General features: G+C 55.6%; 2 protein-coding genes across 2 annotated transcripts in view; one reads left to right on the top strand and one right to left on the bottom strand.

The window, feature by feature from the left end:
- Positions 1-2,524: 2,524 nt before the first annotated feature.
- On the bottom strand, positions 2,525-26,661 carry LOC137318737 (integrin alpha-M-like). The gene is made up of 9 exons (XM_067981406.1): positions 26,580-26,661; positions 21,969-22,052; positions 20,281-20,353; positions 19,177-19,284; positions 18,271-18,360; positions 17,971-18,084; positions 15,722-15,826; positions 4,624-4,734; positions 2,525-2,977 (listed from the first exon to the last, which is right to left on the bottom strand). The coding sequence occupies exons 1-9, from the start codon at positions 26,597-26,599 to the stop codon at positions 2,867-2,869; spliced, it is 816 nt and encodes a 271-aa protein (XP_067837507.1). The 5' UTR covers positions 26,600-26,661; the 3' UTR covers positions 2,525-2,866.
- A 114-nt stretch (positions 26,662-26,775) lies between these two features.
- Positions 26,776-26,995, top strand: part of LOC137318736 (integrin alpha-M-like) — an 18,025-nt gene continuing 17,805 nt past the window's right edge. The window contains exon 1 of the mRNA XM_067981405.1: positions 26,776-26,798. Coding sequence (XP_067837506.1) covers positions 26,776-26,798 — 23 coding nt within the window. The remainder of the gene's footprint in view (positions 26,799-26,995) is intronic.

Genomic DNA, 26,995 nt, shown 5'->3' with positions numbered 1-26,995 from the left:
ACACTGGGAGTACTGGGCACAGTTCTGGTCTGGTTAGACCACACTGGGAGTACTGGGCACAGTTCTGGTCTGGTTAGCCCACACTGGGAGTACTGGGCACAGTTCTGGTCTGGTTAGACCACACTGGGAGTACTGGGCACAGTTCTGGTCTGGTTAGATCACACTGGGAGTACTGGGCACAGTTCCGGTCTGTTTGGACCACACTGGGAGTACTGTGCACAGTTCTGGTCTGGTTAGACCACACTGGGAGTACTGGGCACAGTTCTGGTCCGGTTAGACCGCACTGGGAGCACTGGGCACAGTTCTGGTCTGGTTAGACTACACTGGGAGTACTGGGCACAGTTCTGGTCTGGTTAGACCACACTGGGAGTACTGGGCACAGTTCTGGTCTGGTTAGACCACACTGGGAGTACTGGGCACAGTTCTGGTCTGGTTAGACCACACTGGGAGTACTGGGCACAGTTCCGGTCTGGTTAGACCACACTGGGAGTACTGGGCACAGTTCCGGTCTGTTTGGACCACACTGGGAGTACTGTGCACAGTTCTGGTCTGGTTAGACCACACTGGGAGTACTGGGCACAGTTCTGGTCCGGTTAGACCGCACTGGGAGCACTGGGCACAGTTCTGGTCTAGTTAGACTACACTGGGAGTACTGGGCACAGTTCTGGTCTGGTTAGACCACACTGGGAGTACTGGGCACAGTTCTGGTCTGGTTAGACCGCACTGGGAGCACTGGGCACAGTTCTGGTCTGGGTAGCCCACAATGGGAGTACTGGGCACAGTTCTGGTCTGGGTAGCCCACACTGGGAGTACTGGGCACAGTACTGGTCTGGTTCGACCATACTGGGAGTACTGGGCACAGTTCTGGTCTGGTTAGACCACACTGGGAGCACTGGGCACAGTTCTGGTCTGGTTGGACCACACTGGGAGTACTGGGCACAGTTCTGGTCTGGTTAGACCACACTGAGAGCACTGTGCACAGTTCTGGTCTGGTTAGACCACACTGGGAGTACTGGGCACAGTTCTGGTCTGGTTAGACCACACTGGGAGTACTGGGCACAGTTCTGGTCTGGTTCGACCACACTGGGAGTACTGGGCACAGTTCTGGTCTGGTTAGACCACACTGGGAGTACTGTGCACAGTTCTGGTCTGGTTAGACCACACTGGGAGTACTGTGCACAGTTCTGGTCTGGTTAGACCACACTGGGAGTACTGGGCACAGTTCTGGTCTGGTTAGACCACACTGGGAGTACTGGGCACAGTTCTGGTCTGGTTAGTCCACACTGGGAGCACTGGGCACAGTTCTGGTCTGGTTAGACCACACTGGGAGCACTGGGCACAGTTCTGGTCTGGTTAGACCACACTGGGAGCACTGGGCACAGTTCTGGTCTGGTTGGACCACACTGGGAGCACTGGGCACAGTTCTGGTCTGGTTAGACCACACTGGGAGTACTGGGCACAGTTCTGGTCTGGTTAGACCACACTGGGAGCACTGGGCACAGTTCTGGTCTGGTTAGACCACACTGGGAGTACTGGGCACAGTTCTGGTCTGGTTGGACCACACTGGGAGTACTGGGCACAGTTCTGGTCTGGTTAGACCACACTGGGAGCACTGGGCACAGTTCTGGTCTGGTTAGACCACACTGGGAGCACTGGGCACAGTTCTGGTCTGGTTGGACCACACTGGGAGTACTGGGCACAGTTCTGGTCTGGTTAGACCACACTGGGAGCACTGGGCACAGTTCTGGTCTGGTTAGACCACACTGGGAGCACTGGGCACAGTTCCGGTCTGGTTAGACCACACTGGGAGCACTGGGCACAGTTCTGGTCTGGTTGGACCACACTGGGAGTACTGGGCACAGTTCCGGTCTGGTTAGACCACACTGGGAGCACTGGGCACAGTTCTGGTCTGGTTAGACCACACTGGGAGTACTGTGCACAGTTCCGGTCTGGTTAGACCACACTGGGAGTACTGGGCACAGTTCCTGTCTGGTTAGACCACACTGGGAGCACTGGGCACAGTTCTGGTCTGGTTCGACCACACTGGGAGCACTGGGCACAGTTCTGGTCTGGTTAGACCACACTGGGAGCACTGGGCACAGTTCTGGTCTGGTTCGACCACACTGGGAGTACTGGGCACAGTTCTGGTCTGGTTAGACCACACTGGGAGTACTGGGCACAGTTCTGGTCTAGTTAGACCACACTGGGAGTACTGGGCACAGTTCTGGTCTGGTTAGACCACACTGGGAGCACTGGGCACAGTTCTGGTCTCCATATTATAAAAAGGGTCGGTACTGAGGGAGCGCCGCACTGTGGGAGGGTCGGTACTGAGGGAGCGCCGCACTGTCGGAGGGTCGGTACTGAGGGAGCGCCGCACTGTCGGAGGGTCGGTACTGAGGGAGCGCCGCACTGTCGGAGGGTCGGTACTGAGGGAGCGCCGCACTGTCGGAGGGTCGGTACTGAGGGAGCGCCGCACTGTCGGAGGGTCAGTACTGAGACAGTGCGGCGTTCCCTCGGTACCGACCCTCCGACAGTGCGGCGCTCCCTCAGTACTGGGCAACCGGGGAGTGTCGGGGCCTGGACTACGGGGCTCGAGTCTCTGGAGTGTGCGGGGGGCTCGAACCCTCGAACCTTCTAACTCAGGGGTGAGAGAGAGGGAAAGAAAGAGAGAGAGAGAGAGAGAGAGATAGAGAGCTGCCCACTGAGCCATGAAGGCCCTCAATTATTATGATCCAATGCGTCCTTTAAATGATGTCCATCAGTTTTGAACTCCTCCCCCCTTGGGTTCGGAACGCTCGGAGAGACGGGGCCAGTGGTCTTGGACGAGGGCGCCCTCAGGCGAGGTGAGACGATGGGGGCAATCTTCTCACTCTGAGGCTGCCTCCTCTTCGCCCTCGGGGCTCTCACCTCCCTCCGAGGTTTTAGCTTCTGGGGCGTCTCCGTCTCCCGAATCGAAGTTTCGTTTGAAGAATCCGAGCTGAAAAATGCCACAATTAGTTTCGAGACGACCAGGGCCATTTGCACTGGATCGGTTGCAGGCTAAGAGGAGATTGAATCGAGTTTATTTTCAATTACAAAAAGAGTTTTGACAGATTGGATCGAGGGGGAAAGGTTATACCCTTCGGTTTTGGAGTCACTGACGAGGATCCAAAACTCTCTGCCCCCCCCCCCGTATCCGGACCCCCACCCACTCCCGTTCACCCATCACCCCCCCTCCCAGTGCTCGCTGGACCCACACTGCCTCCCGGTCCCCCAACACCTCGATTTTAAAATTCTCCATCCTCCTGTTTAAATCCCTCCGTGGCCCCTCGCCCTCCCTCCCTATCTCTGTAGCCTCCTCCAGCCCCGACAACCCTCCGAGATCTCTGCCCTCCTCCGATTCCGGCCTCTTGTCCATCCCCCCGATTCCCATCGCTCCACCATTGGCGGCCGTGCCTTCAGCCGCCCGGGCCCCTCCCTCTGGAATTCCCTCCCGAAACCTCTCCGCCTCCCTCCCTCCCTCTCTCCCTCCCTAAACCTCTCCGCCTCCCTCCCTCACTCTCTCCACCCCTAAACCCCTCTGCCTCCCTCCCTCCCTCCCTCTCTCCCCCCCAAACCTCTCCGCCTCCCTCCCTCCTTAAACCTCTCCGCCTCCCTCCCTCACTCTCTCCACCCCTAAACCCCTCTGCCTCCCTCCCTCCCTAAACCTCTCTGCCTCCCTCCCTCCCTCTCTTCCTCCCTAAACCTCTCTGCCTCCCTCCCTCCCTCTCTTCCTCCCTAAACCTCTCCGCCTCCCTCCCTCACTCTCTCCACCCCTAAACCCCTCTGCCTCCCTCCCTCCCTCAACCTCTCTGCCTCCCTCCCTCCCTCCCTTCCTCCCTAAACCTCTCTGCCTCCCTCTCTCCCTCCCTCCCTAAACCTCTCTGCCTCCCTCCCTTCCTTCCTCCCTAAACCTCTCTGCCTCCCTCCCTCCCTTCCTCCCTAAACCTCTCCGCCTTCCTCCCTCCCTCCCTAAACCTCTCCGCCTCCCTCCCTCACTCCCTCCCTAAACCTCTCTCCCTCCCTAAACCTTTCCGCCTCCCTCCCTAAACCTCTCCAGCTCCCTCCCTCCCTCCCTAAACCTCTCCACCTCCCTCCCTCCCTCCCTAAACCTCTCCGCCTCCCTCCCTCCCTCTCAGACCCTCCTTAAAACCTCCCTCTTTGACCCAGCTTTTGGTCACCTGTCCCGATATCTCCTCCTGTGGGGGGTGGGGTGGGGGGAGAGAGGGAGGGGCGGGGTAGTTGAAAGGGCCGGGAGGGGGCAAGCAAAGATGGCCTTCACCACCGCCCCCACCAACGTAGGCCAAGCACTGGGGGGAACGAGAGAACCAGGGCCGAAAGACGTCAAGGAAAGTGTCTTCTCTCTCCCTCCCTTGCGGGGGGGGGGGGTCCTCTCGGAGACCCTCCCCCTCCCCTTTCCCAAATGCTAGCCCCCTCCCCCGGCCCCAACCGGGAAGTGAATGTCCCGCTCCCGATGGGAATTGGCCGAAAAGCCTGTCGACTAGGCCCCTCTCCCCTCCTCCTCTCCTCGGCCGCCGTCCCCCGCCCCGCCCCCCCTCCCACCTGCCCCGGGACCCTGCCCCCACCCTCCTCTTGAGGACTTACTTTATAAAGCAGGACCATCATGATCAGGAGCAGGATTAGTCCTCCGACAGAACTCCCGAGGATCAGTGGGAGCCACTTCACCCTGTCGAGGATCTCCACTTCTGTCACGAGCTGAAGGGGGAGCAAGGAAGAGGAGGGTTTTAAGGAATGGGACGCGAGGGAGTCCCCTCGAGGGGAGGGGGAACGATTCTTCGATCCATCGGGGAGCATCCCTGCAAATGGGACTCCGAGACTCCCTGTAAATGGGACACTGACTCCCTGTAAATGGGACTCCGAGACTCCCTGTAAATGGGACTCCGAGACTCCCTGCAAATGGGACACTGAGACTCCCAGTTAATGGGACACTGAGACTCCCTGTAAATGGGACACTGAGACTCCCTGTAAATGGGACACTGAGACTCCCTGTAAATGGGACACTGACTCCCTGTAAATGGGACTCCGAGACTCCCTGCAAATGGGACACTGACTCCCTGTAAATGGGACACTGACTCCCTGTAAAGGGGACACTGAGACTCCCTGTAAATGGGACACTGAGACTCCCTGTAAATGGGACTCTGACTCCCTGTAAATGGGACACTGACTCCCTGTAAATGGGTCACTGACTCCCTATAAATGGGACACTGACTCCCTGTAAATGGGACTCCGAGACTCCCTGTAAATGGGACTCCGAGACTCCCTGTAAATGGGACACTGACTCCCTGTAAATGGGACACTGACTCCCTGTAAATGGGACACTGAGACTCCCTGTAAATGGGACACTGAGACTCCCTGTAAATGGGACACCGAGACTCCCTGTAAATGGGACTCCGAGACTCCCTGTAAATGGGACACTGACTCCCTGTAAATGGGACACTGACTCCCTGTAAATGGGACACTGAGACTCCCTGTGAATGGGACACTGAGTCCTGTAAATGGGACACTGACTCCCTGTAAATGGGACTCCGAGACTCCCTGTAAATGGGACTCCGAGACTCCCTGTAAATGGGACTCCGAGACTCCCTGTAAATGGGACTCCGAGACTCCCTGTAAATGGGACACTGAGACTCCCTGTAAATGGGACTCCGAGACTCCCTGTAAATGGGACACTGAGACTCCCTGTAAATGGGACACCGAGACTCCCTGTAAATGGGACACTGACTCCCTGTAAATGGGACTCCGAGACTCCCTGTAAATGGGACACTGACTCCCTGTAAATGGGACTCCGAGACTCCCTGTAAAAGGGACACTGACTCCCTGTAAATGGGACTCCGAGACTCCCTGTAAATGGGACTCCGAGACTCCCTGTAAATGGGACACTGACTCCCTGTAAATGGGACTCCGAGACTCCCTGTAAATGGGACACCGAGACTCCCTGTAAATGGGACACTGACTCCCTGTAAATGGGACTCCGAGACTCCCTGTAAATGGGACACTGACTCCCTGTAAATGGGACACTGACTCCCTGTAAATGGGACTCCGAGACTCCCTGTAAATGGGACACTGACTCCCTGTAAATGGGACTCCGAGACTCCCTGTAAATTGGACACTGACTCCCTGTAAATGGGACACCGAGACTCCCTGTAAATGGGACACTGACTCCCTGTAAATGGGACACTGAGACTCCCTGTAAATGGGACACCGAGACTCCCTGTAAATGGGACTCCAAGACTCGCTGTAAATGGGACACTGACTCCCTGTAAATGGGACACTGACTCCCTGTAAATGGGACACGGAGACTCCCTGTAAATGGGACTCCGAGACTCCCTGTAAATGGGACACTGAGACTCCCTGTAAATGGGAAACCGAGACTCCCTGTAAATGGGACTCCGAGACTCCCTGTAAATGGGACACTGACTCCCTGTAAATGGGACACTGACTCCCTGTAAATGGGACTCCGAGACTCCCTGTAAATGGGACTCCGAGACTCCCTGTAAATGGGACTCCGAGACTCCCTGTAAATGGGACACTGAGACTCCCTGTAAATGGGACACCGAGACTCCCTGTAAATGGGACTCCGAGACTCCCTGTAAATGGGACACTGAGACTCCCTGTAAATGGGACACTGACTCCCTGTAAATGGGACACTGACTCCCTGTAAATGGGACACCGAGACTCCCTGTAAATGGGACACTGAGACTCCCTGTAAATGGGACACCGAGACTCCCTGTAAATGGGACTCCGAGACTCCCTGCAAATGGGACACTGACTCCCTGTAAATGGGACACTGACTCCATGTAAATGGGACACTGACTCCCTGTAAATGGGACTCCGAGACTCCCTGTAAATGGGACTCCGAGACTCCCTGTAAATGGGACTCCGAGACTCCCTGTAAATGGGACACTGACTCCCTGTAAATGGGACTCCGAGACTCCCTGTAAATGGGACACCGAGACTCCCTGTAAATGGGACACTGACTCCCTGTAAATGGGACTCCGAGACTCCCTGTAAATGGGACACTGACTCCCTATAAATGGGACACTGACTCCCTGTAAATGGGACTCCGAGACTCCCTGTAAATGGGACTCCGAGACTCCCTGTAAATGGGACACTGACTCCCTGTAAATGGGACACTGAGACTCCCTGTAAATGGGACACTGACTCCCTGTAAATGGGACACCGAGACTCCCTGTAAATGGGACACCGAGACTCCCTGTAAATGGGACTCTGACTCCCTGTAAATGGGACACTGAGACTCCCTGTAAATGGGACACTGACTCCCTGTAAATGGGACACTGACTCCCTGTAAATGGGACACTGACTCCCTGTAAATGGGACACTGAGACTCCCTGTAAATGGGACACTGAGACTCCCTGTAAATGGGACTCCGAGACGCCCTGTAAATGGGACTCTGAGACTCCCTGTAAATGGGACTCCGAGACTCCCTGTAAATGGGACACTGACTACCTGTAAATGGGACTCCGAGACTCCCTGTAAATGGGACTCCGAGACTCCCTGTAAATGGGACACTGACTCCCTGTAAATGGGACACTGAGACTCCCTGTTAATGGGACACTGACTCCCTGTAAATGGGACACTGACTCCCTGTAAATGGGACACTGACTCCCTGTAAATGGGACTCCGAGACTACCTGTAAATGGGACACTGACTCCCTGTAAATGGGACACTGACTCCCTGTAAATGGGACTCCGAGACTCCCTGTAAATGGGACTCCGAGACTCCCTGTAAATGGGACACTGACTCCCTGTAAATGGGACACTGACTCCCTGTAAATGGGACTCCGAGACTCCCTGTAAATGGGACACTGAGACTCCCTGTAAATGGGACTCCGAGACTCCCTGTAAATGGGACTCCGAGACTACCTGTAAATGGGACACCGAGACTCCCTGTAAATGGGACACTGACTCACTGTAAATGGGACACTGACTCCCTGTAAATGGGACACTGAGACTCCCTGTAAATGGGACACTGAGACTCCCTGTAAATGGGACTCCGAGACTCCCTGTAAATTGGACACTGACTCCCTGTAAATGGGACACCGAGACTCCCTGTAAATGGGACACTGACTCCCTGTAAATGGGACACTGAGACTCCCTGTAAATGGGACACCGAGACTCCCTGTAAATGGGACTCCAAGACTCGCTGTAAATGGGACACTGACTCCCTGTAAATGGGACACTGACTCCCTGTAAATGGGACACGGAGACTCCCTGTAAATGGGACTCCGAGACTCCCTGTAAATGGGACACTGAGACTCCCTGTAAATGGGAAACCGAGACTCCCTGTAAATGGGACTCCGAGACTCCCTGTAAATGGGACACTGACTCCCTGTAAATGGGACACTGACTCCCTGTAAATGGGACTCCGAGACTCCCTGTAAATGGGACTCCGAGACTCCCTGTAAATGGGACTCCGAGACTCCCTGTAAATGGGACACTGAGACTCCCTGTAAATGGGACACCGAGACTCCCTGTAAATGGGACTCCGAGACTCCCTGTAAATGGGACACTGAGACTCCCTGTAAATGGGACACTGACTCCCTGTAAATGGGACACTGACTCCCTGTAAATGGGACACCGAGACTCCCTGTAAATGGGACACTGAGACTCCCTGTAAATGGGACACCGAGACTCCCTGTAAATGGGACTCCGAGACTCCCTGCAAATGGGACACTGACTCCCTGTAAATGGGACACTGACTCCATGTAAATGGGACACTGACTCCCTGTAAATGGGACTCCGAGACTCCCTGTAAATGGGACTCCGAGACTCCCTGTAAATGGGACTCCGAGACTCCCTGTAAATGGGACACTGACTCCCTGTAAATGGGACTCCGAGACTCCCTGTAAATGGGACACCGAGACTCCCTGTAAATGGGACACTGACTCCCTGTAAATGGGACTCCGAGACTCCCTGTAAATGGGACACTGACTCCCTATAAATGGGACACTGACTCCCTGTAAATGGGACTCCGAGACTCCCTGTAAATGGGACTCCGAGACTCCCTGTAAATGGGACACTGACTCCCTGTAAATGGGACACTGAGACTCCCTGTAAATGGGACACTGACTCCCTGTAAATGGGACACCGAGACTCCCTGTAAATGGGACACCGAGACTCCCTGTAAATGGGACTCTGACTCCCTGTAAATGGGACACTGAGACTCCCTGTAAATGGGACTCCGAGACTCCCTGTAAATGGGACACTGAGACTCCCTGTAAATGGGACACCGAGACTCCCTGTAAATGGGACACTGACTCCCTGTAAATGGGACTCCGAGACTCCCTGTAAATGGGACACTGACTCCCTGTAAATGGGACTCCGAGACTCCCTGTAAAAGGGACACTGACTCCCTGTAAATGGGACTCCGAGACTCCCTGTAAATGGGACTCCGAGACTCCCTGTAAATGGGACTCCGAGACTCCCTGTAAATGGGACACTGACTCCCTGTAAATGGGACTCCGAGACTCCCTGTAAATGGGACACCGAGACTCCCTGTAAATGGGACACTGACTCCCTGTAAATGGGACTCCGAGACTCCCTGTAAATGGGACACTGACTCCCTGTAAATGGGACACTGACTCCCTGTAAATGGGACTCCGAGACTCCCTGTAAATGGGACTCCGAGACTCCCTGTAAATGGGACACTGACTCCCTGTAAATGGGACACTGAGACTCCCTGTAAATGGGACACTGACTCCCTGTAAATGGGACACCGAGACTCCCTGTAAATGGGACACCGAGACTCCCTGTAAATGGGACTCCGAGACTCCCTGTAAATGGGACACTGACTCCCTGTAAATGGGACTCCGAGACTCCCTGTAAATGGGACACTGACTCCCTGTAAATGGGACTCCGAGACTCCCTGTAAATGGGACTCCGAGACTCCGTGTAAATGGGACACTGAGACTCCCTGTAAATGGGACACTGACTCCCTGTAAATGGGACACTGAGACTCCCTGTAAATGGGACACCGAGACTCCCTATAAATGGGACTCCGAGACTCCCTGTAAATGGGACACTGACTCCTTGTAAATGGGACTCCGAGACTCCCTGTAAATGGGACACTGACTCCCTGTAAATGGGACTCCGAGACTCCCTGTAAATGGGACTCCGAGACTCCCTGTAAATGGGACACTGACTCCCTGTAAATGGGACACTGACTCCCTGTAAATGGGACACTGACTCCCTGTAAATGGGACTCCGAGACTCCCTGTAAATGGGACTCTGAGACTCCCTGTAAATGGGACACTGAGACTCCCTGTAAATGGGACACTGACTCACTGTAAATGGGACACTGAGACTCCCTGTAAATGGGACACTGAGACTCCCTGTAAATGGGACACTGACTCCCTGTAAATGGGACACTGACTCCCTGTAAATGGGACACTGACTCCCTGTAAATGGGACACTGAGACTCCCTGTAAACGGGACACCGAGACTCCCTGTAAATGGGACTCCGAGACTCCCTGTAAATGGGACTCCGAGACTCCCTGTAAATGGGACACTGAGACTCCCTGTAAATGGGACTCCGAGACTCCCTGTAAATGGGACACGGAGACTCCCTGTAAATGGGACACTGACTCCCTGTAAATGGGACACTGACTCCCTGTAAATGGGACACCGAGACTCCCTGTAAATGGGACTCCGAGACTCCCTGTAAATGGGACACTGAGACTCCCTGTAAATGGGACACCGAGACTCCCTGTAAATGGGACACTGACTCCCTGTAAATGGGACACTGACTCCATGTAAATGGGACACTGACTCCCTGTAAATGGGACACTGACTCCCTGTAAATGGGACACTGACTCCCTGTAAATGGGACACTGACTCCCTGTAAATGGGACTCCGAGACTCCCTGTAAATGGGACACTGACTCCCTGTAAATGGGACTCCGAGACTCCCTGTAAATGGGACTCCGAGACTCCCTGTAAATGGGACTCCGAGACTCCCTGTAAATGGGACACTGAGACTCCCTGTAAATGGGACACCGAGACTCCCTGTAAATGGGACTCCGAGACTCCCTGTAAATGGGACACTGAGACTCCCTGTAAATGGGACTCCGAGACTCCCTGTAAATGGGACACTGAGACTCCCTGTAAATGGGACTCCGAGACTCCCTGTAAATGGGACACTGAGACTCCCTGTAAATGGGACACCGAGACTCCCTGTAAATGGGACACTGACTCCCTGTAAATGGGACTCCGAGACTCCCTGTAAATGGGACACTGACTCCCTGTAAATGGGACTCCGAGACTCCCTGTAAAAGGGACACTGACTCCCTGTAAATGGGACTCCGAGACTCCCTGTAAATGGGACTCCGAGACTCCCTGTAAATGGGACTCCGAGACTCCCTGTAAATGGGACACTGACTCCCTGTAAATGGGACTCCGAGACTCCCTGTAAATGGGACACCGAGACTCCCTGTAAATGGGACACTGACTCCCTGTAAATGGGACACTGAGACTCCCTGTAAATGGGACACTGACTCCCTGTAAATGGGACACCGAGACTCCCTGTAAATGGGTCACCGAGACTCCCTGTAAATGGGACTCCGAGACTCCCTGTAAATGGGACACTGACTCCCTGTAAATGGGACTCCGAGACTCCCTGTAAATGGGACACTGACTCCCTGTAAATGGGACTCCGAGACTCCCTGTAAATGGGACTCCGAGACTCCCTGTAAATGGGACACTGAGACTCCCTGTAAATGGGACACTGACTCCCTGTAAATGGGACACTGAGACTCCCTGTAAATGGGACACCGAGACTCCCTATAAATGGGACTCCGAGACTCCCTGTAAATGGGACACTGACTCCTTGTAAATGGGACTCCGAGACTCCCTGTAAATGGGACACCGAGACTCCCTGTAAATGGGACTCCGAGACTCCCTGTAAATGGGACACTGACTCCCTGTAAATGGGACACTGACTCCCTGTAAATGGGACACTGACTCCCTGTAAATGGGACTCCGAGACTCCCTGTAAATGGGACTCTGAGACTCCCTGTAAATGGGACACTGAGACTCCCTGTAAATGGGACACTGAGACTCCCTGTAAATGGGACACTGACTCACTGTAAATGGGACACTGAGACTCCCTGTAAATGGGACACTGAGACTCCCTGTAAATGGGACACTGACTCCCTGTAAATGGGACACTGACTCCCTGTAAATGGGACACTGAGACTCCCTGTAAATGGGACACTGACTCCCTGTAAATGGGACACTGACTCCCTGTAAATGGGACACTGAGACTCCCTGCAAACGGGACACCGAGACTCCCTGTAAATGGGACTCCGAGACTCCCTGTAAATGGGACTCCGAGACTCCCTGTAAATGGGACACTGAGACTCCCTGTAAATGGGACTCCGAGACTCCCTGTAAATGGGACACGGAGACTCCCTGTAAATGGGACACTGACTCCCTGTAAATGGGACACTGACTCCCTGTAAATGGGACACCGAGACTCCCTGTAAATGGGACTCCGAGACTCCCTGTAAATGGGACACTGAGACTCCCTGTAAATGGGACACCGAGACTCCCTGTAAATGGGACACTGACTCCCTGTAAATGGGACACTGACTCCATGTAAATGGGACACTGACTCCCTGTAAATGGGACACTGACTCCCTGTAAATGGGACACTGACTCCCTGTAAATGGGACACTGACTCCCTGTAAATGGGACTCCGAGACTCCCTGTAAATGGGACACTGACTCCCTGTAAATGGGACTCCGAGACTCCCTGTAAATGGGACTCCGAGACTCCCTGTAAATGGGACACTGAGACTCCCTGTAAATGGGACACTGAGACTCCCTGTAAATGGGACTCCGACACTCCCTGTAAATGGGACTCCGAGACTCCCTGTAAATGGGACACTGACTCCCTGTAAATGGGACACTGACTCCCTGTAAATGGGACACTGACTCCCTGTAAATAGGACTCCGAAACTTCCTGTAAATGGGACTCCGAGACTCCCTGTAAATGGGACACTGAGACTCCCTGTGAATGGGACACTGAGACTCCCTGCAAATGGGACTCCGAGACTTCCTGTAAATGGGACACTGACTCCCTGTAAATGGGACACTGAGACTCCCTGTAAATGGGACACTGAGACTCCCTGTAAATGGGACTCCGAGACTCCCTGTAAATGGGACTCCGAGACTCCCTGTAAATGGGACACTGAGACTCCCTGTAAATGGGACACTGACTCCCTGTAAATGGGACTCCGAGACTCCCTGTAAATGGGACTCTGAGACTCCCTGTAAATGGGACACTGACTCCCTGTAAATGGGACACTGACTCCCTGTAAATGGGACTCCGAGACTCCCTGTAAATGGGACTCCGAGACTCCCTGTAAATGGGACACTGACTCCCTGTAAATGGGACTCCGAGACTCCCTGTAAATGGGACTCCGAGACTCCCTGTAAATGGGACACTGACTCCCTGTAAATGGGACTCCGAGACTCCCTGTAAATGGGACTCCGAGACTCCCTGTAAATGGGACACGGAGACTCCCTGTAAATGGGACACTGACTCCCTGTAAATGGGACACTGACTCCCTGTAAAAGGGACTCCGAGACTCCCTGTAAATGGGACTCCGAGACTCCCTGTAAATGGGACACTGACTCCCTGTAAATGGGACTCCGAGACTCCCTGTAAATGGGACACTGACTCCCTGTAAATGGGACTCCGAGACTCCCTGTAAATGGGACTCCGAGACTCCCTGTAAATGGGACTCCGAGACTCCCTGTAAATGGGACACTGAGACTCCCTGTAAATGGGACTCCGAGACTCCCTGTAAATGGGACACTGAGACTCCCTGTAAATGGGACACTGACTCCCTGTAAATGGGACACTGACTCCCTGTAAATGGGACACTGACTCCCTATAAATGGGACTCCGAGACTCCCTGTAAATGGGACACTGACTCCCTGTAAATGGGACTCCGCGACTCCCTGTAAATGGGACACCGAGACTCCCTGTAAATGGGACACTGACTCCCTGTAAATGGGACACTGAGACTCCCTGTAAATGGGACACCGAGACTCCCTGTAAATGGGACACTGACTCCCTGTAAATGGGACACTGACTCCCTGTAAATGGGACACTGACTCCCTGTAAATGGGACACCGAGACTCCCTGTAAATGGGACTCCGAGACTCCCTGTAAATGGGACACTGACTCCCTATAAATGGGACTCCGAGACTCCCTGTAAATGGGACACTGACTCCCTGTAAATGGGACTCCGCGACTCCCTGTAAATGGGACACCGAGACTCCCTGTAAATGGGACACTGACTCCCTGTAAATGGGACACTGAGACTCCCTGTAAATGGGACACCGAGACTCCCTGTAAATGGGACACTGACTCCCTGTAAATGGGACACTGACTCCCTGTAAATGGGACACTGACTCCCTGTAAATGGGACACCGAGACTCCCTGTAAATGGGACTCCGAGACTCCCTGTAAATGGGACACTGACTCCCTGTAAATGGGACTCCGAGACTCCCTGTAAATGGGACACTGACTCCCTGTAAATGGGACACTGACTCCCTGTAAATGGGACCCGAGACTTCCTGTAAATGGGACACTGACTCCCTGTAAATGGGACACCGAGACTCCCTGTAAATGGGACTCCGAGACTCCCTGTAAATGGGACACTGACTCCCTGTAAATGGGACTCCGAGACTCCCTGTAAATGGGACACTGACTCCCTGTAAATGGGACTCCGAGACTCCCTGTAAATGGGACACTGACTCCCTGTAAATGGGACTCCGAGACTCCCTATAAATGGGACACTGACTCCCTGTAAATGGGACACTGACTCCCTGTAAATGGGACACTGACTCCCTGTAAATGGGACACTGAGACTCCCTGTAAATGGGACTCTGAGACTCCCTGTAAATGGGACTCCGAGACTCCCTGTAAATGGGACTCCGAGACTCCCTGTCAATGTGACACTGACTCCCTGTAAATGGGACACTGACTCCCTGTAAATGGGACACTGAGACTCCCTGTAAATGGGACTCTGAGACTCCCTGTAAATGGGACACTGACTCCCTGTAAATGGGACTCCGAGACTCCCTGTAAATGGGACACTGACTCCCTGTAAATGGGACACTGAGACTCCCTGTAAATGGGACTCCGAGACTCCCTGTAAATGGGACACTGAGACTCCCTGTAAATGGGACTCCGAGACTCCCTGTAAATGGGACACTGACTCCCTGTAAATGGGACACTGACTCCCTGTAAATGGGACTCCGAGACTCCCTGTAAATGAGACTCCGAGACTCCCTGTAAATGGGACACTGAGACTCCCTGTAAATGGGACTCTGAGACTCCCTGTAAATGGGACTCCGAGACTCCCTGTAAATGGGACTCCGAGACTCCCTGTAAATGGGACACTGAGACTCCCTGTAAATGGGACTCCGAGACTCCCTGTAAATGGGACACTGAGACTCCCTGTAAATGGGACACTGACTCCCTGTAAATGGGACACGGAGACTCCCTGTAAATGGGACCAGTTCACGCCCGGTTGACCCAAAGAGACGCCCGAATCTTCTCACCCAGCGGTGGTTTTGATGCCTGGAAACGCAGCACAAGCCCCTCGACGACAGACGGCCGGTGACATCTTACGGCCATCGTAACACTCACCGTGGCCTCTTTGTACCGGTCAGCCCCCTCCGAAAGGTCAACGTACTTGACCTCATCGTAACTAACCAGCACTTTGCTGGGGAGTCCCATCTTCTTCAAGTTCAACTGCGGAGAACAGGCAATGACAGAGTGAGACCTTCAATGGGGAGGAGTCGGAGGGGCATCGGAACAGATCACTTCCCTCGGTACCGACCCTCCGACAGTGCGGCGCTCCCTCAGTACTGACCCTCCGACAGTGCGGCGCTCCCTCAGTACCGACCCTCCGACAGTGCGGCGCTCCCTCAGTACTGACCCTCCGACAGAGCGGCGCTCCCTCAGTACCGACCCTCCGACAGTGCGGCGCTCCCTCAGTACCGACCCTCCGACAGTGCGGCGCTCCCCCAGTACCGACCCTCCGACAGTGCGGCGCTCCCTCAGTACCGACCCTCCGACAGTGCGGCGCTCCCTCAGTACCGACCCTCCGACAGTGCGGCGCTCCCCCAGTACCGACCCTCCGACAGTGCGGCGCTCCCTCAGTACTGACCCTCCGACAGAGCGGCGCTCCCTCAGTACCGACCCTCCGACAGTGCGGCGCTCCCTCAGTACCGACCCTCCGACAGTGCGGCGCTCCCTCAGTACCGACCCTCCGACAGAGCGGCGCTCCCTCAGTACAGACCCTCCGACAGTGCGGCGCTCCCTCAGTACTGACCCTCCGACAGTGCGGCGCTCCCTCAGTACCGACCCTCCGACAGTGCGGGGCTCCCTCAGTACCGACCCTCCGACAGTGCGGCGCTCCCTCAGTACCGACCCTCCGACAGTGCGGCGCTCCCTCAGTACTGACCCTCCGACAGTGCGGCGCTCCCTCAGTACCGACCCTCCGACAGTGCGGCGCTCCCTCAGTACCGACCCTCCGACAGCGCGGCGCTCCCTCAGTACCGACCCTCCGACAGTGCGGCGCTCCCTCAGTACCGACCCTCCGACAGTGCGGCGCTCCCTCAGTACCGGGCAACCAGGGGAGTGTCGGCCTGGATTATGGGGCTCGAGTCTCTGGAGTGAGTGCGGGGGCTCGAACCCTCGACCTTCTGAGTCAGAGGCGAGGGAGGGAGAGACCCACTGTGATGAACGAGCAGTTAACGTGTTTTTTTTAGTTGGTTGGTGTTGGTTGAGAAAAGAATATTGGGCCCAGGACCCCAGGGTGAACTCCCTCAATTTGCACGTCTCCCAATAGTGTCCGTGGGATCTTTCCCTGCCGTCCAAACAGGGCGGTTGGAGGCCGGGGAACCCCTCTGGAAAGTCCACTCCCCATAATACAAGAGGCAGAGAGACTTGAGGAACCCGCTCCATGGCCCCACCCGGTGGCCAGAGGCTGCAACTGCACCGTGACTGTTGACATAGGAAAATTGAATGGGAAATGTTGACATAGCAATTCGCAGTGGAAAATGGTGAGAGGTTGGCGTGACGGCAGGAAGTGACGCCACGGACAGGAAGTGGGCGGCTCTGCGAGGTTTTATATAGCCAGGAGACAGCGCTCTCGTTGATCGGATGTAAGTATTGCAATATACAGGGCCCGGTATACATTCTGGTACTGCGTACAATGTGTGCACACTGTGACAATGTCCGAGGGTTGGGGAGGGGAGGAGAGGAGGGGAGGGAGCGGAGGGGAGTGGATAGGGGAAGGGAGAGGAGGAGAGTAGAGGGAAGGGAGGGGAGAGGGAAGGGAGGGGAGAGGGGAGAGGAGAGAGGATGGGAGGGGAGGGGAGAGGGCAGGAGAGGGGAGGGGGCGGAAGAGGGCAGAGGAGAGGAGGGGAAAGGAGAGGAGTGGAGTGGAGAGGGGAAGGGAGGGGAGGAGAGGAAAAGGAAGAGGGAATGGAGGGGAGAGGGAAGGGAGGGGCGAGGGGAGGGGAGAGGAAGAAGGCAAAGGAGAGGGGAGGAAGGGGATGGAAGGGGAGGGGAGAGGAGCGGAAGAGGGAGGGATTGGGAGAGGGAGGAAGTGGAGGGGAACGGAGAAGAGGGGAGTGGAGGTGAAAGGAGAGGGATGGGAGGGGAGTGGAGAGGAGAGGGGAGGGGGCAGGAGAGGAGAGGAAGGGAGGGGATGGGAGGGGAGGGGAGAGGGGAGGGGAGTGGAGGAGAGAGGGGAGGGAGGGACGGGGAGGGGGGAGGAAGCGGGGGGAGGAGAATGGAGGGGAAAGGAGAGGGGAGGAGGGGATGGGAGGGGAGGGAGAGAGAGGAGGAGGAGGCGAGGGACGAAGCATAGACGTGGCCGACCGTACCTCACTGACTGCCGGTGACTTCAACTCCCCCTGGACGTCGAAAATCACCGCCCCATGGTCCTCCAGCAGGCCCACGCTGCACCTCAGCATGACGCACAGAACGATCCCACAGTCCTGGCGAACAGGTCGGGTTAGCGGACGGTCATTACGTATCTCAAAGACCCCCTCCTGCCCGTCAAACCCCCAACCAACCAACCAACCACCACCCCCGGTTTCAACCCTCCCCGGAGTTAACACCGCCTCCAAAAATGGAACCCATCTCCCCCCCCACCCATTGAGGGAATGAGGAGGGGGCTTTACCAGCACGGCGTGGTCTGGCCTGTCCTTCGGAGCCTCTCTCTTGACGCTTGGCGTGGTCTCTACGGCCGGCTGGCACACTGAGCGGTTGCCCTGGTGAGGAGGGGCAGAAAGAGAGAAGGGAAGAAAGTCAAGGCCGCGTTTCGCGTTCCGTCACGGGCTCCGCCTACCGCCCCCTCCGTCACGTCGCCCGTCTCCGTCCCCCGCCTCAGCTCGTCTGCTGCCGAACCCCTCACCCGTCCCCTCTCTCGCCTTGCAGTCTGGACTATCCCAATGATCTCCTGGCCTGGCCTCCGAACCTTCGGAGCCTCAGTCGCCATCAACTCATCTGCCGCTCCCGAGCCTAACTCGCACCAAGTCCCGTTCACCCATCGCCCCCCGCTTCCCCGGCGCTCTGGACCGACACTGCCTCCCGGTCCTCCTGGCCCCCGGCCCCCCTCCCTATCTCCGTAACCTCCTCCAGCCCCTACAGCCCTTACGAGATCTCCGGGCCCCTTCGTCAATGTAGACGGCCACAACAGGAAATCGAAAGGGCGAATGGAGGACAAGAGGGTTGGAATTTGAAGGGAAGTCTTGCTACATCTGGACAAAGTCCTGGATGGACCACATCTGGAGTCCTGTGTTCAGTTCTGGCCACCGTGCCTTAGAACGGAGATCTTGGCCTTGGGAGGAGTGGGTTTTTATCATCCGTTCATGGGATGTGGGCATCGCTGGCGAGGCCGGCATTTATTGCCCATCCCTAATTGCCCCTTGAGAAGGTGGTGGTGAGCCGCCTTCTTGAACCGCTGCAGTCCCGTGTGGTGAAGGTTCTCCCACCGTGCCGTTGGGAAGGGAGTTCCAGGATTTGGACCCAGCGACGATGAAGGAACGGCCGATATGTTTCCAAGTCGCGACGGTTGCGTGACTCACCGGCTTTCTCTCGGAGACCGTGACGTTCCAGAGCGAGCGGGCGCCGACCTTCACCGGGACGGTGAACGCCACAGAGATCGGGAGGGACCTCCAACTGAGGTTTTCCACCTGTCGGAGACAGAGAACAACGGTCAGTTACGGTGACGCAAAATGGCCGAACGTATACACACACACACACACAAAAAAAAAGTCCCCCCCTTGGGACTGCGGTAAAGTTGGTAATTCGACCGGACGACTTGTTTCAAAATCTGCAGGTGACACAAAACCTGGAAGGGTAGTGAACAGCGAGGAGGATAGTGATAGACTTCAAGAGGAGATAGACAGGCTGGTGGAATGGGCGGGCACGTGGCCGATGAGATTTAACGCAGAAAAATGCTTTGGGGCAACACTGTCCCAAAATGGATGCCTGAGGGGCATCACTGTTCCAAAATGGATGCCTGAGAGGCAACACTGTCCCAAAATGGATGCCTGAGGCGGCATCACTGTCCCAAAATGGATGCCTGAGGGGGCAACACTGTCCCAAAATGGATGCCTGAGGGGCATCACTGTCCCAAAATGGATGCCTGAGAAGCAACACTGTCCCAAAATGGATGCCTGAGAGGCAACACTGTCCCAAAATGGATGCCTGAGGCGGCATCACTGTCCCAAAATGGATGCCTGAGGGGGCAACGCTGTCCCAAAATGGATGCCTGAGGGGGCAACACTGTCCCAAAATGGATGCCTGAGAGGCAACACTGTCCCAAAATGGATGCCTGAGGCGGCATCACTGTCCCAAAATGGATGCCTGAGGGGCAACGCTGTCCCAAAATGGATGCCTGAGGGGGCAACACCGTCCCAAAATGGATGCCTGAGGGGGCAACGCTGTCCCAAAATGGATGCCTGAGGGGGCAACGCTGTCCCAAAATGGATGCCTGAGACGGCATCACTGTCCCAAAATGGATGCCTGAGACGGCATCACTGTCCCAAAATGGATACCTGAGAGGCAACGCTGTCCCAAAATGGATGCCTGAGAGGCAACGCTGTCTGAAAATGGACGCCCTGAGGGGGCAACAGAAGCGAGAGACCCAGAGAGTGCGCGGAGGGGTTGCGGAGGGCGATCCTCACCTGATAGGAGTGTTTGACCAGTCTGGTCTCGTGTCGGCCCGCTGTGAAGTTCACATTCCGAGTGTAGCCCAACCTACGAGAGAGAACGAGAGAGCTGGCTGACCAGTGTCGAGCCGTTTAACGCTGGGGGCGGGCGCGCTGGGAGTACAGACGGGAGGACACCAGTGCTTCAGTCTCTGGGCACCGCACCTCGGGAAGGGTTTATCTCCCATGAAGCGTCCCCTCCAGCCCCCTACAAACCCTCCCGAGATCTCTGCCCAACTCCAATTGCGGGCCTCGTGTCCATCTCCCCCGCTCCCTTCGCTCCCCGCCATTGGCGGCCGTGTCCCGGGCCCCGAGCTCTGGAATTCCCTCCCTGAACCTCTCCGCCTCCCTCCCTCCCTCCTTTCAGACCCTCCTTGAAACCTCCCTCGTTGACCGAGCTTTTGGTCACCTGTCCTGACATCTCCTCACGTGGCCCCGGGGTCAGATTGTGTCTGAGTTAAGCTCTCGCGAAGCCCCTCGGGGAAGGTTTACTCCGTCATGGGAATTATTCACGTTATAAAGGGCCATTCACCACCTCAGGACAGTGCGGCGCTCCCTCAGTACTGACCCTCCGACAGTGCGGCGCTCCCTCGGTACCGACCCTCCGACAGCGCGGCGCTCCCTCGGTACCGACCCTCCGACAGCGCGGCGCTCCCTCAGTACCGACCCTCCGACAGTGCGGCGCTCCCTCAGTACCGACCCTCCGACAGTGCGGCGCTCCCTCAGTACCGACCCTCCGACAGCGCGGCGCTCCCTCAGTACCGACCCTCCGACAGTGCGGCGTCCCTCAGTACCGACCCTCCCACAGTGCGGCGCTCCCTCAGTACTGACCCTCCGACAGTGCGGCGCTCCCTCAGTACCGACCCTCCGACAGTGCGGCGCTCCCTCGGTACCGACCCTCCGACAGTGCGGCGCTCCCTCGGTACCGACCCTCCGACAGTGCGGGGTTCCCTCAGTACCGACCCTCCGACAGTGCGGCGCTCCCTCAGTACTGACCCTCCGACAGTGCGGCGCTCCCTCAGTACCGACCCTCCGACGGTGCGGAACTCCCTCGGTACTGGGCGACCAGGGGAGTGTTGGGCCTGGATTACGGGGCTCGAGTCTCTGGAGTGAGGCTGGAACCCTCAAACCTCTGACTCCGAGTTGAGTGAGGGAAAGAGAGAGAGACTCATCGAACCAGAGCAGCTCGGGAGAGACCGTTTCCCAGAGGGTCGGTGACCAGAGGGCACAGATTGAAGATTATCGGGGAAACAGAAGAGGGGGGAGCAGGATTAATCGGAGAGCTCTTACGCAGAGCTAGCACAGGCACGACGGGCTGAACGGCCTCCTTGCGATTCGATAAATGTCCCCCCAAAACCCCGGGGGGGAAGAGGTTGGAGGAGGCGGTGGGGGGTGGGGAAACAGAAGGCGGGAAAGGGGATACATTCCCAGTGAGGCGTCGACACGCCCGCGATGGGGCGCGGGTGGCGGACGTCGGCCGCGCTCCCGGTGCCCCCCTGCGGGGCGGCGGGCGGCCAAGAGCGAGAGGGGAGACACGTGGCCTGCTCCGCCCGGTGGGGGCTCCCCGAACCGTGGTTCCTGCCCCCGCCCCCGGACCCTCCCCAGCAACCCGCCCCGCGCCCCCGACCCCGGCCCCCCCGTCCGGCCTTCAAAAGCGCGCTGACCCAGAGGCGGCGAGGTGGATCGCGTATCGGAGCCGCAGCGTCCGGGTGAAGGAGCTTTCGTTGGTGATCCTCCGGGGGTTCTCACTGCGGAGACAGAGAGAGAGAGAGAGGACCAGGTTAATTGGGGGTTGCTCCCCCCGCTGATATGTTCTGTTTTCTCTCTCAACCACTGCCCCCCTCCCGTGTGAAAACCTCCCCACCCCGGGTAGCTTACGGAAACGGGAGGAGTGAGCGAGCTTTACTCTGTATCGAACCCCTGTACCTGACCCTGGAGTGTTTGATGGGACAGTGTAGAGGGAGCTTTACTCTGTATCTAACCCTGTACCTGCCCTGGGAGTGTTTGATGGGACAGTGTAGAGGGAGCTTTACTCTGTATCTACCCTGTACCTGACCCTGGAGTGTTTGATGGGACAGTGTGGAGGGAGCTTTACTCTGTATCTAACCCTGTACCTGCCCTGGGAGTGTTTGATGGGACAGTGTAGAGGGAGCTTTACTCTGTATCTAACCCTGTACCTGACCCTGGGAGTGTTTGATGGGACAGTGTAGAGGGAGCTTTACTCTGTATCTAACCCTGTACCTGCCCTGGGAGTGTTTGATGGGACAGTGTAGAGGGAGCTTTACTCTGTATCTAACCTGTACCTGACCCTGGGAGTGTTTGATGGGACAGTGTAGAGGGAGCTTTACTCTGTATCTAACCCTGTACCTGACCCTGGAGTGTTTGATGGACAGTGTAGAGGGAGCTTTACTCTGTATCTAACCCTGTACCTGACCCTGGGAGTGTTTGATGGGACAGTGTAGAGGGAGCTTTACTCTGTATCTAACCCTGTACCTGACCCTGGGAGTGTTTGACGGGACAGTGTAGAGGGAGCTTTACTCTGTATCTAACCCTGTACCTGCCCTGGGAGTGTTTGATGGGACAGTGTAGAGGAGCTTTACTCTGTATCTAACCCTGTACCTGACCCTGGGAGTGTTTGATGGGACAGTGTAGAGGGAGCTTTACTCTGTATCGAACCCCTGTACCTGACCCTGGGAGTGTTTGATGGGACAGTGTAGAGGGAGCTTTACTCTGTATCTAACCCTGTACCTGACCCTGGAGTGTTTGATGGGACAGTGTAGAGGGAGCTTTACTCTGTATCTAACCCTGTACCTGACCCTGGGAGTGTTTGATGGGACAGTGTAGAGGGAGCTTTACTCTGTATCTAACCCTGTACCTGACCCTGGGAGTGTTTGATGGGACACTGTAGAGGGAGCTTTACTCTGTATCTAAATCTGTACCTGCCCTGGGAGTGTTTGATGGGACAGTGTAGAGGGAGCTTTACTCTGTATCTAACCCTGTACCTGCCCTGGGAGTGTTTGATGGGACAGTGTAGAGGGAGCTTTACTCTGTATCTAACCCTGTACCTGACCCTGGAGTGTTTGATGGGACAGTGTAGAGGGAGCTTTACTCTGTATCTAACCCTGTACCTGACCCTGGGAGTGTTTGATGGGACACTGTAGAGGGAGCTTTACTCTGTATCTAAATCTGTACCTGCCCTGGGAGTGTTTGATGGGACAGTGTAGAGGGAGCTTTACTCTGTATCTAACCCTGTACCTGCCCTGGGAGTGTTTGATGGGACAGTGTAGAGGGAGCTTTACTCTGTATCTAACCCTGTACCTGACCCTGGGAGTGTTTGATGGGACAGTGTAGAGGGAGCTTTACTCTGTATCTAACCCTGTACCTGACCCTGGGAGTGTTTGATGGGACAGTGTAGAGGGAGCTTTACTCTGTATCGAACCCTGTACCTGCCCTGGGAGTGTTTGATGGGACAGTGTAGAGGGAGCTTTACTCTGTATCTAACCCTGTACCTGACCCTGGGAGTGTTTGACGGGACAGTGCAGAGGGAGATTTACTCTGTATCTAACCCTGAACCTGCCCTGGGAGTGTTTGACGGGACAGTGTAGAGGGAGCTTTACTCTGTATCTAACCCTGTACCTGACCCTGGGAGTGTTTGATGGGACAGTGTAGAGGGAGCTTTACTCTGTATCTAACCCTGTACCTGACCCTGGGAGTGTTTGACGGGACAGTGTAGAGGGAGCTTTACTCTGTATCTAACCCTGTACCTGGCCTGGGAGTGTTTGACGGGACAGTGTAGAGGGAGCTTTACTCTGTATCGAACCCTGTACCTGACCCTGGGAGTGTTTGATGGGACAGTGTAGAGGGAGCTTTACTCTGTATCTAACCCTGCACCTGCCCTGGGAGTGTTTGATGGGACAGTGTAGAGGGAGCTTTACTCTGTATCGAACCCTGTACCTGACCCTGGAGTGTTTGATGGGACAGTGTAGAGGGAGCTTTACTCTGTATCTAACCCTGTACTGACCCTGGGAGTGTTTGATGGGACAGTGTAGAGGAGCTTTACTCTGTATCTAACCCTGTACCTGCCCTGGGAGTGTTTGATGGGACAGTGTAGAGGGAGCTTTACTCTGTATCGAACCCCTGTACCTGACCCTGGGAGTGTTTGATGGGACAGTGTGGAGGGAGCTTTACTCTGTATCTAACCCTGTACCTGCCCTGGGAGTGTTTGATGGGACAGTGTCGAGGGAGCTTTACTCTGTATCGAAACCTGTACCTGACCCTGGGAGTGTTTGATGGGACAGTGTAGAGGGAGCTTTACTCTGTATCGAACCCTGTACCCGCCCTGGGAGTGTTTGATGGGACAGTGTAGAGGGAGCTTTACTCTGTATCGAACCTGTACCTGCCCTGGGAGTGTTTGATGGGACAGTGTAGAGGGAGCTTTACTCTGTATCGAACCCTGTACCCGCCCTGGGAGTGTTTGATGGGACAGTGTAGAGGGAGCTTTACTCTGTATCGAACCCTGTACCTGCCCTGGGAGTGTTTGATGGGACAGTGTAGAGGGAGCTTTACTCTGTATCTAACCCTGTACCTGACCCTGGGAGTGTTTGATGGGACAGTGTAGAGGGAGCTTTACTCTGTATCTAACCCTGTACCTGCCCTGGGAGTGTTTGATGGGACAGTGTAGAGGGAGCTTTACTCTGTATCTAACCCTGTACCTGACCCTGGGAGTGTTTGATGGGACAGTGTAGAGGGAGCTTTACTCTGTATCTAACCCTGTACCTGACCCTGGGAGTGTTTGATGGGACAGTGTAGAGGGAGCTTTACTCTGTATCTAACCCTGTACCTGCCCTGGGAGTGTTTGATGGGACAGTGTAGAGGGAGCTTTACTCTGTATCTAACCCTGTACCTGACCCTGGAGTGTTTGATGGGACAGTGTAGAGGGAGCTTTACTCTGTATCTAACCCTGCACCTGCCCTGGGAGTGTTTGACGGGACAGTGTGGAGGGAGCTTTACTCTGTATCTAACCCTGTACCTGCCCTGGGAGTGTTTGATGGGACAGTGTAGAGGGAGCTTTACTCTGTATCTAACCCTGTACCTGCCCTGGGAGTGTTTGACGGGACAGTGTGGAGGGAGCTTTACTCTGTATCTAACCCTGTACCTGCCCTGGGAGTGTTTGACGGGACAGTGTAGAGGGAGCTTTACTCTGTATCTAACCCTGTACCTGACCCTGGGAGTGTTTGATGGGACAGTGTAGAGGGAGCTTTACTCTGTATCTAACCCTGTACCTGCCCTGGGAGTGTTTGACGGGACAGTGTAGAGGGAGCTTTACTCTGTATCTAACCCTGTACCTGCCCTGGGAGTGTTTGACGGGACAGTGTAGAGGGAGCTTTACTCTGTATCTAACCCTGTACCTGCCCTGGGAGTGTTTGATGGGACAGTGTAGAGGGAGCTTTACTCTGTATCCAACCCTGTACCTGCCCTGGGAGTGTTTGATGGGACAGTGTAGAGGGAGCTTTACTCTGTATCTAACCCTGTACCTGCCCCTGGGAGTGTTTGACGGGACAGTGTAGAGGGAGCTTTACTCTGTAGCTAACCCTGTACCTGACCCTGGGAGTGTTTGACGGACAGTGTAGAGGGAGCTTTACTCTGTATCTAACACTGTACCTGCCCTGGGAGTGTTTGATGGGACAGTGTAGAGGGAGCTTTACTCTGTATCTAACCCTGTCCCTGCCCCTGGGAGTGTTTGACGGGACAGTGTAGAGGAGCTTTACTCTGTATCTAACCCTGTACCTGACCCTGGGAGTGTTTGATGGGACAGTGTAGAGGGAGCTTTACTCTGTATCTAACCCTGTACCTGACTCTGGGAGTGTTTGATGGGACAGTGTAGAGGGAGCTTTACTCTGTATCTAACCCTGTACCTGCCCTGGGAGTGTTTGATGGGACAGTGTAGAGGGAGCTTTACTCTGTATCTAACCCTGTACCTGACCCTGGGAGTGTTTGATGGGACAGTGTAGAGGGAGCTTTACTCTGTATCTAACCCTGTACCTGACCCTGGGAGTGTTTGATGGGACAGTGTAGAGGGAGCTTTACTCTGTATCTAACCCTGTACCTGACCCTGGGAGTGTTTGATGGGACAGTGTAGAGGGAGCTTTACTCTGTATCTAACCCTGTACCTGCCCTGGGAGTGTTTGATGGGACAGTGTAGAGGGAGCTTTACTCTGTATCTAACCCGTGCCCTGGGGGTGTTTGACGGGACGGTCAGGAGGGGGACACTATACCTGGTTGCGTTGATGGACATTCTGGCCGTCTGCTCCTCTCCTCCAGATGTGGAGATGTCGAACACTGTGTTGAACGTTACCTGCGGAGACGGAGAGAGAGAGTTAGAGAGGGGCGGACCAGGGTTCCCTGGGGCACTGGTCCCCGGGCGTGACGGAGACGGGGCTGCGAGCTGTCAGGTATAACTCCTCCCTCACCATGGACACTGGAGGGAGCTCATCGTAGAGAGAGTGACTGACAGAGGGGAGAGGAGGGGAGGAGCAGAGAGGGGGAGAGAGAGAGAGAGGGAGATGGGAGAGAGAAGGGAGTGGGGGGGAGAAGGGGGAGAGAGGGAGAGTGGGAGAGGGAGAGGGAGAAGGAGGGAGAGGAGGAGAGAGGGTGAGAGGGGGAGAAGGGGGAGAGAGGGAGAGTGGGAGAA

Source organism: Heptranchias perlo, unplaced genomic scaffold (assembly GCF_035084215.1).
Source record: "Heptranchias perlo isolate sHepPer1 unplaced genomic scaffold, sHepPer1.hap1 HAP1_SCAFFOLD_725, whole genome shotgun sequence".
Lineage (NCBI taxonomy): Eukaryota > Metazoa > Chordata > Chondrichthyes > Hexanchiformes > Hexanchidae > Heptranchias > Heptranchias perlo.
The sequence above is the reverse complement of the archived record's forward strand: the minus strand, read 5'-3'. Positions and strand labels throughout refer to the sequence as shown.

What these genes read in the sequence shown, in the direction of transcription:
- LOC137318737 (XM_067981406.1), bottom strand. Translation starts at nt 26,599, where the DNA reads ATGTCCATCAACGCAACCAG. An exon ending in GGCCAGACCACGCCGTGCTG is followed by an intron (nt 18,085 to 18,270) that starts GTAAAGCCCCCT and finishes CCTGTTCGCCAG; the next exon opens with GACTGTGGGATCGTTCTGTG. An exon ending in TGATGGTCCTGCTTTATAAA is followed by an intron (nt 2,978 to 4,623) that starts GTAAGTCCTCAA and finishes GGCATTTTTCAG; the next exon opens with CTCGGATTCTTCAAACGAAA.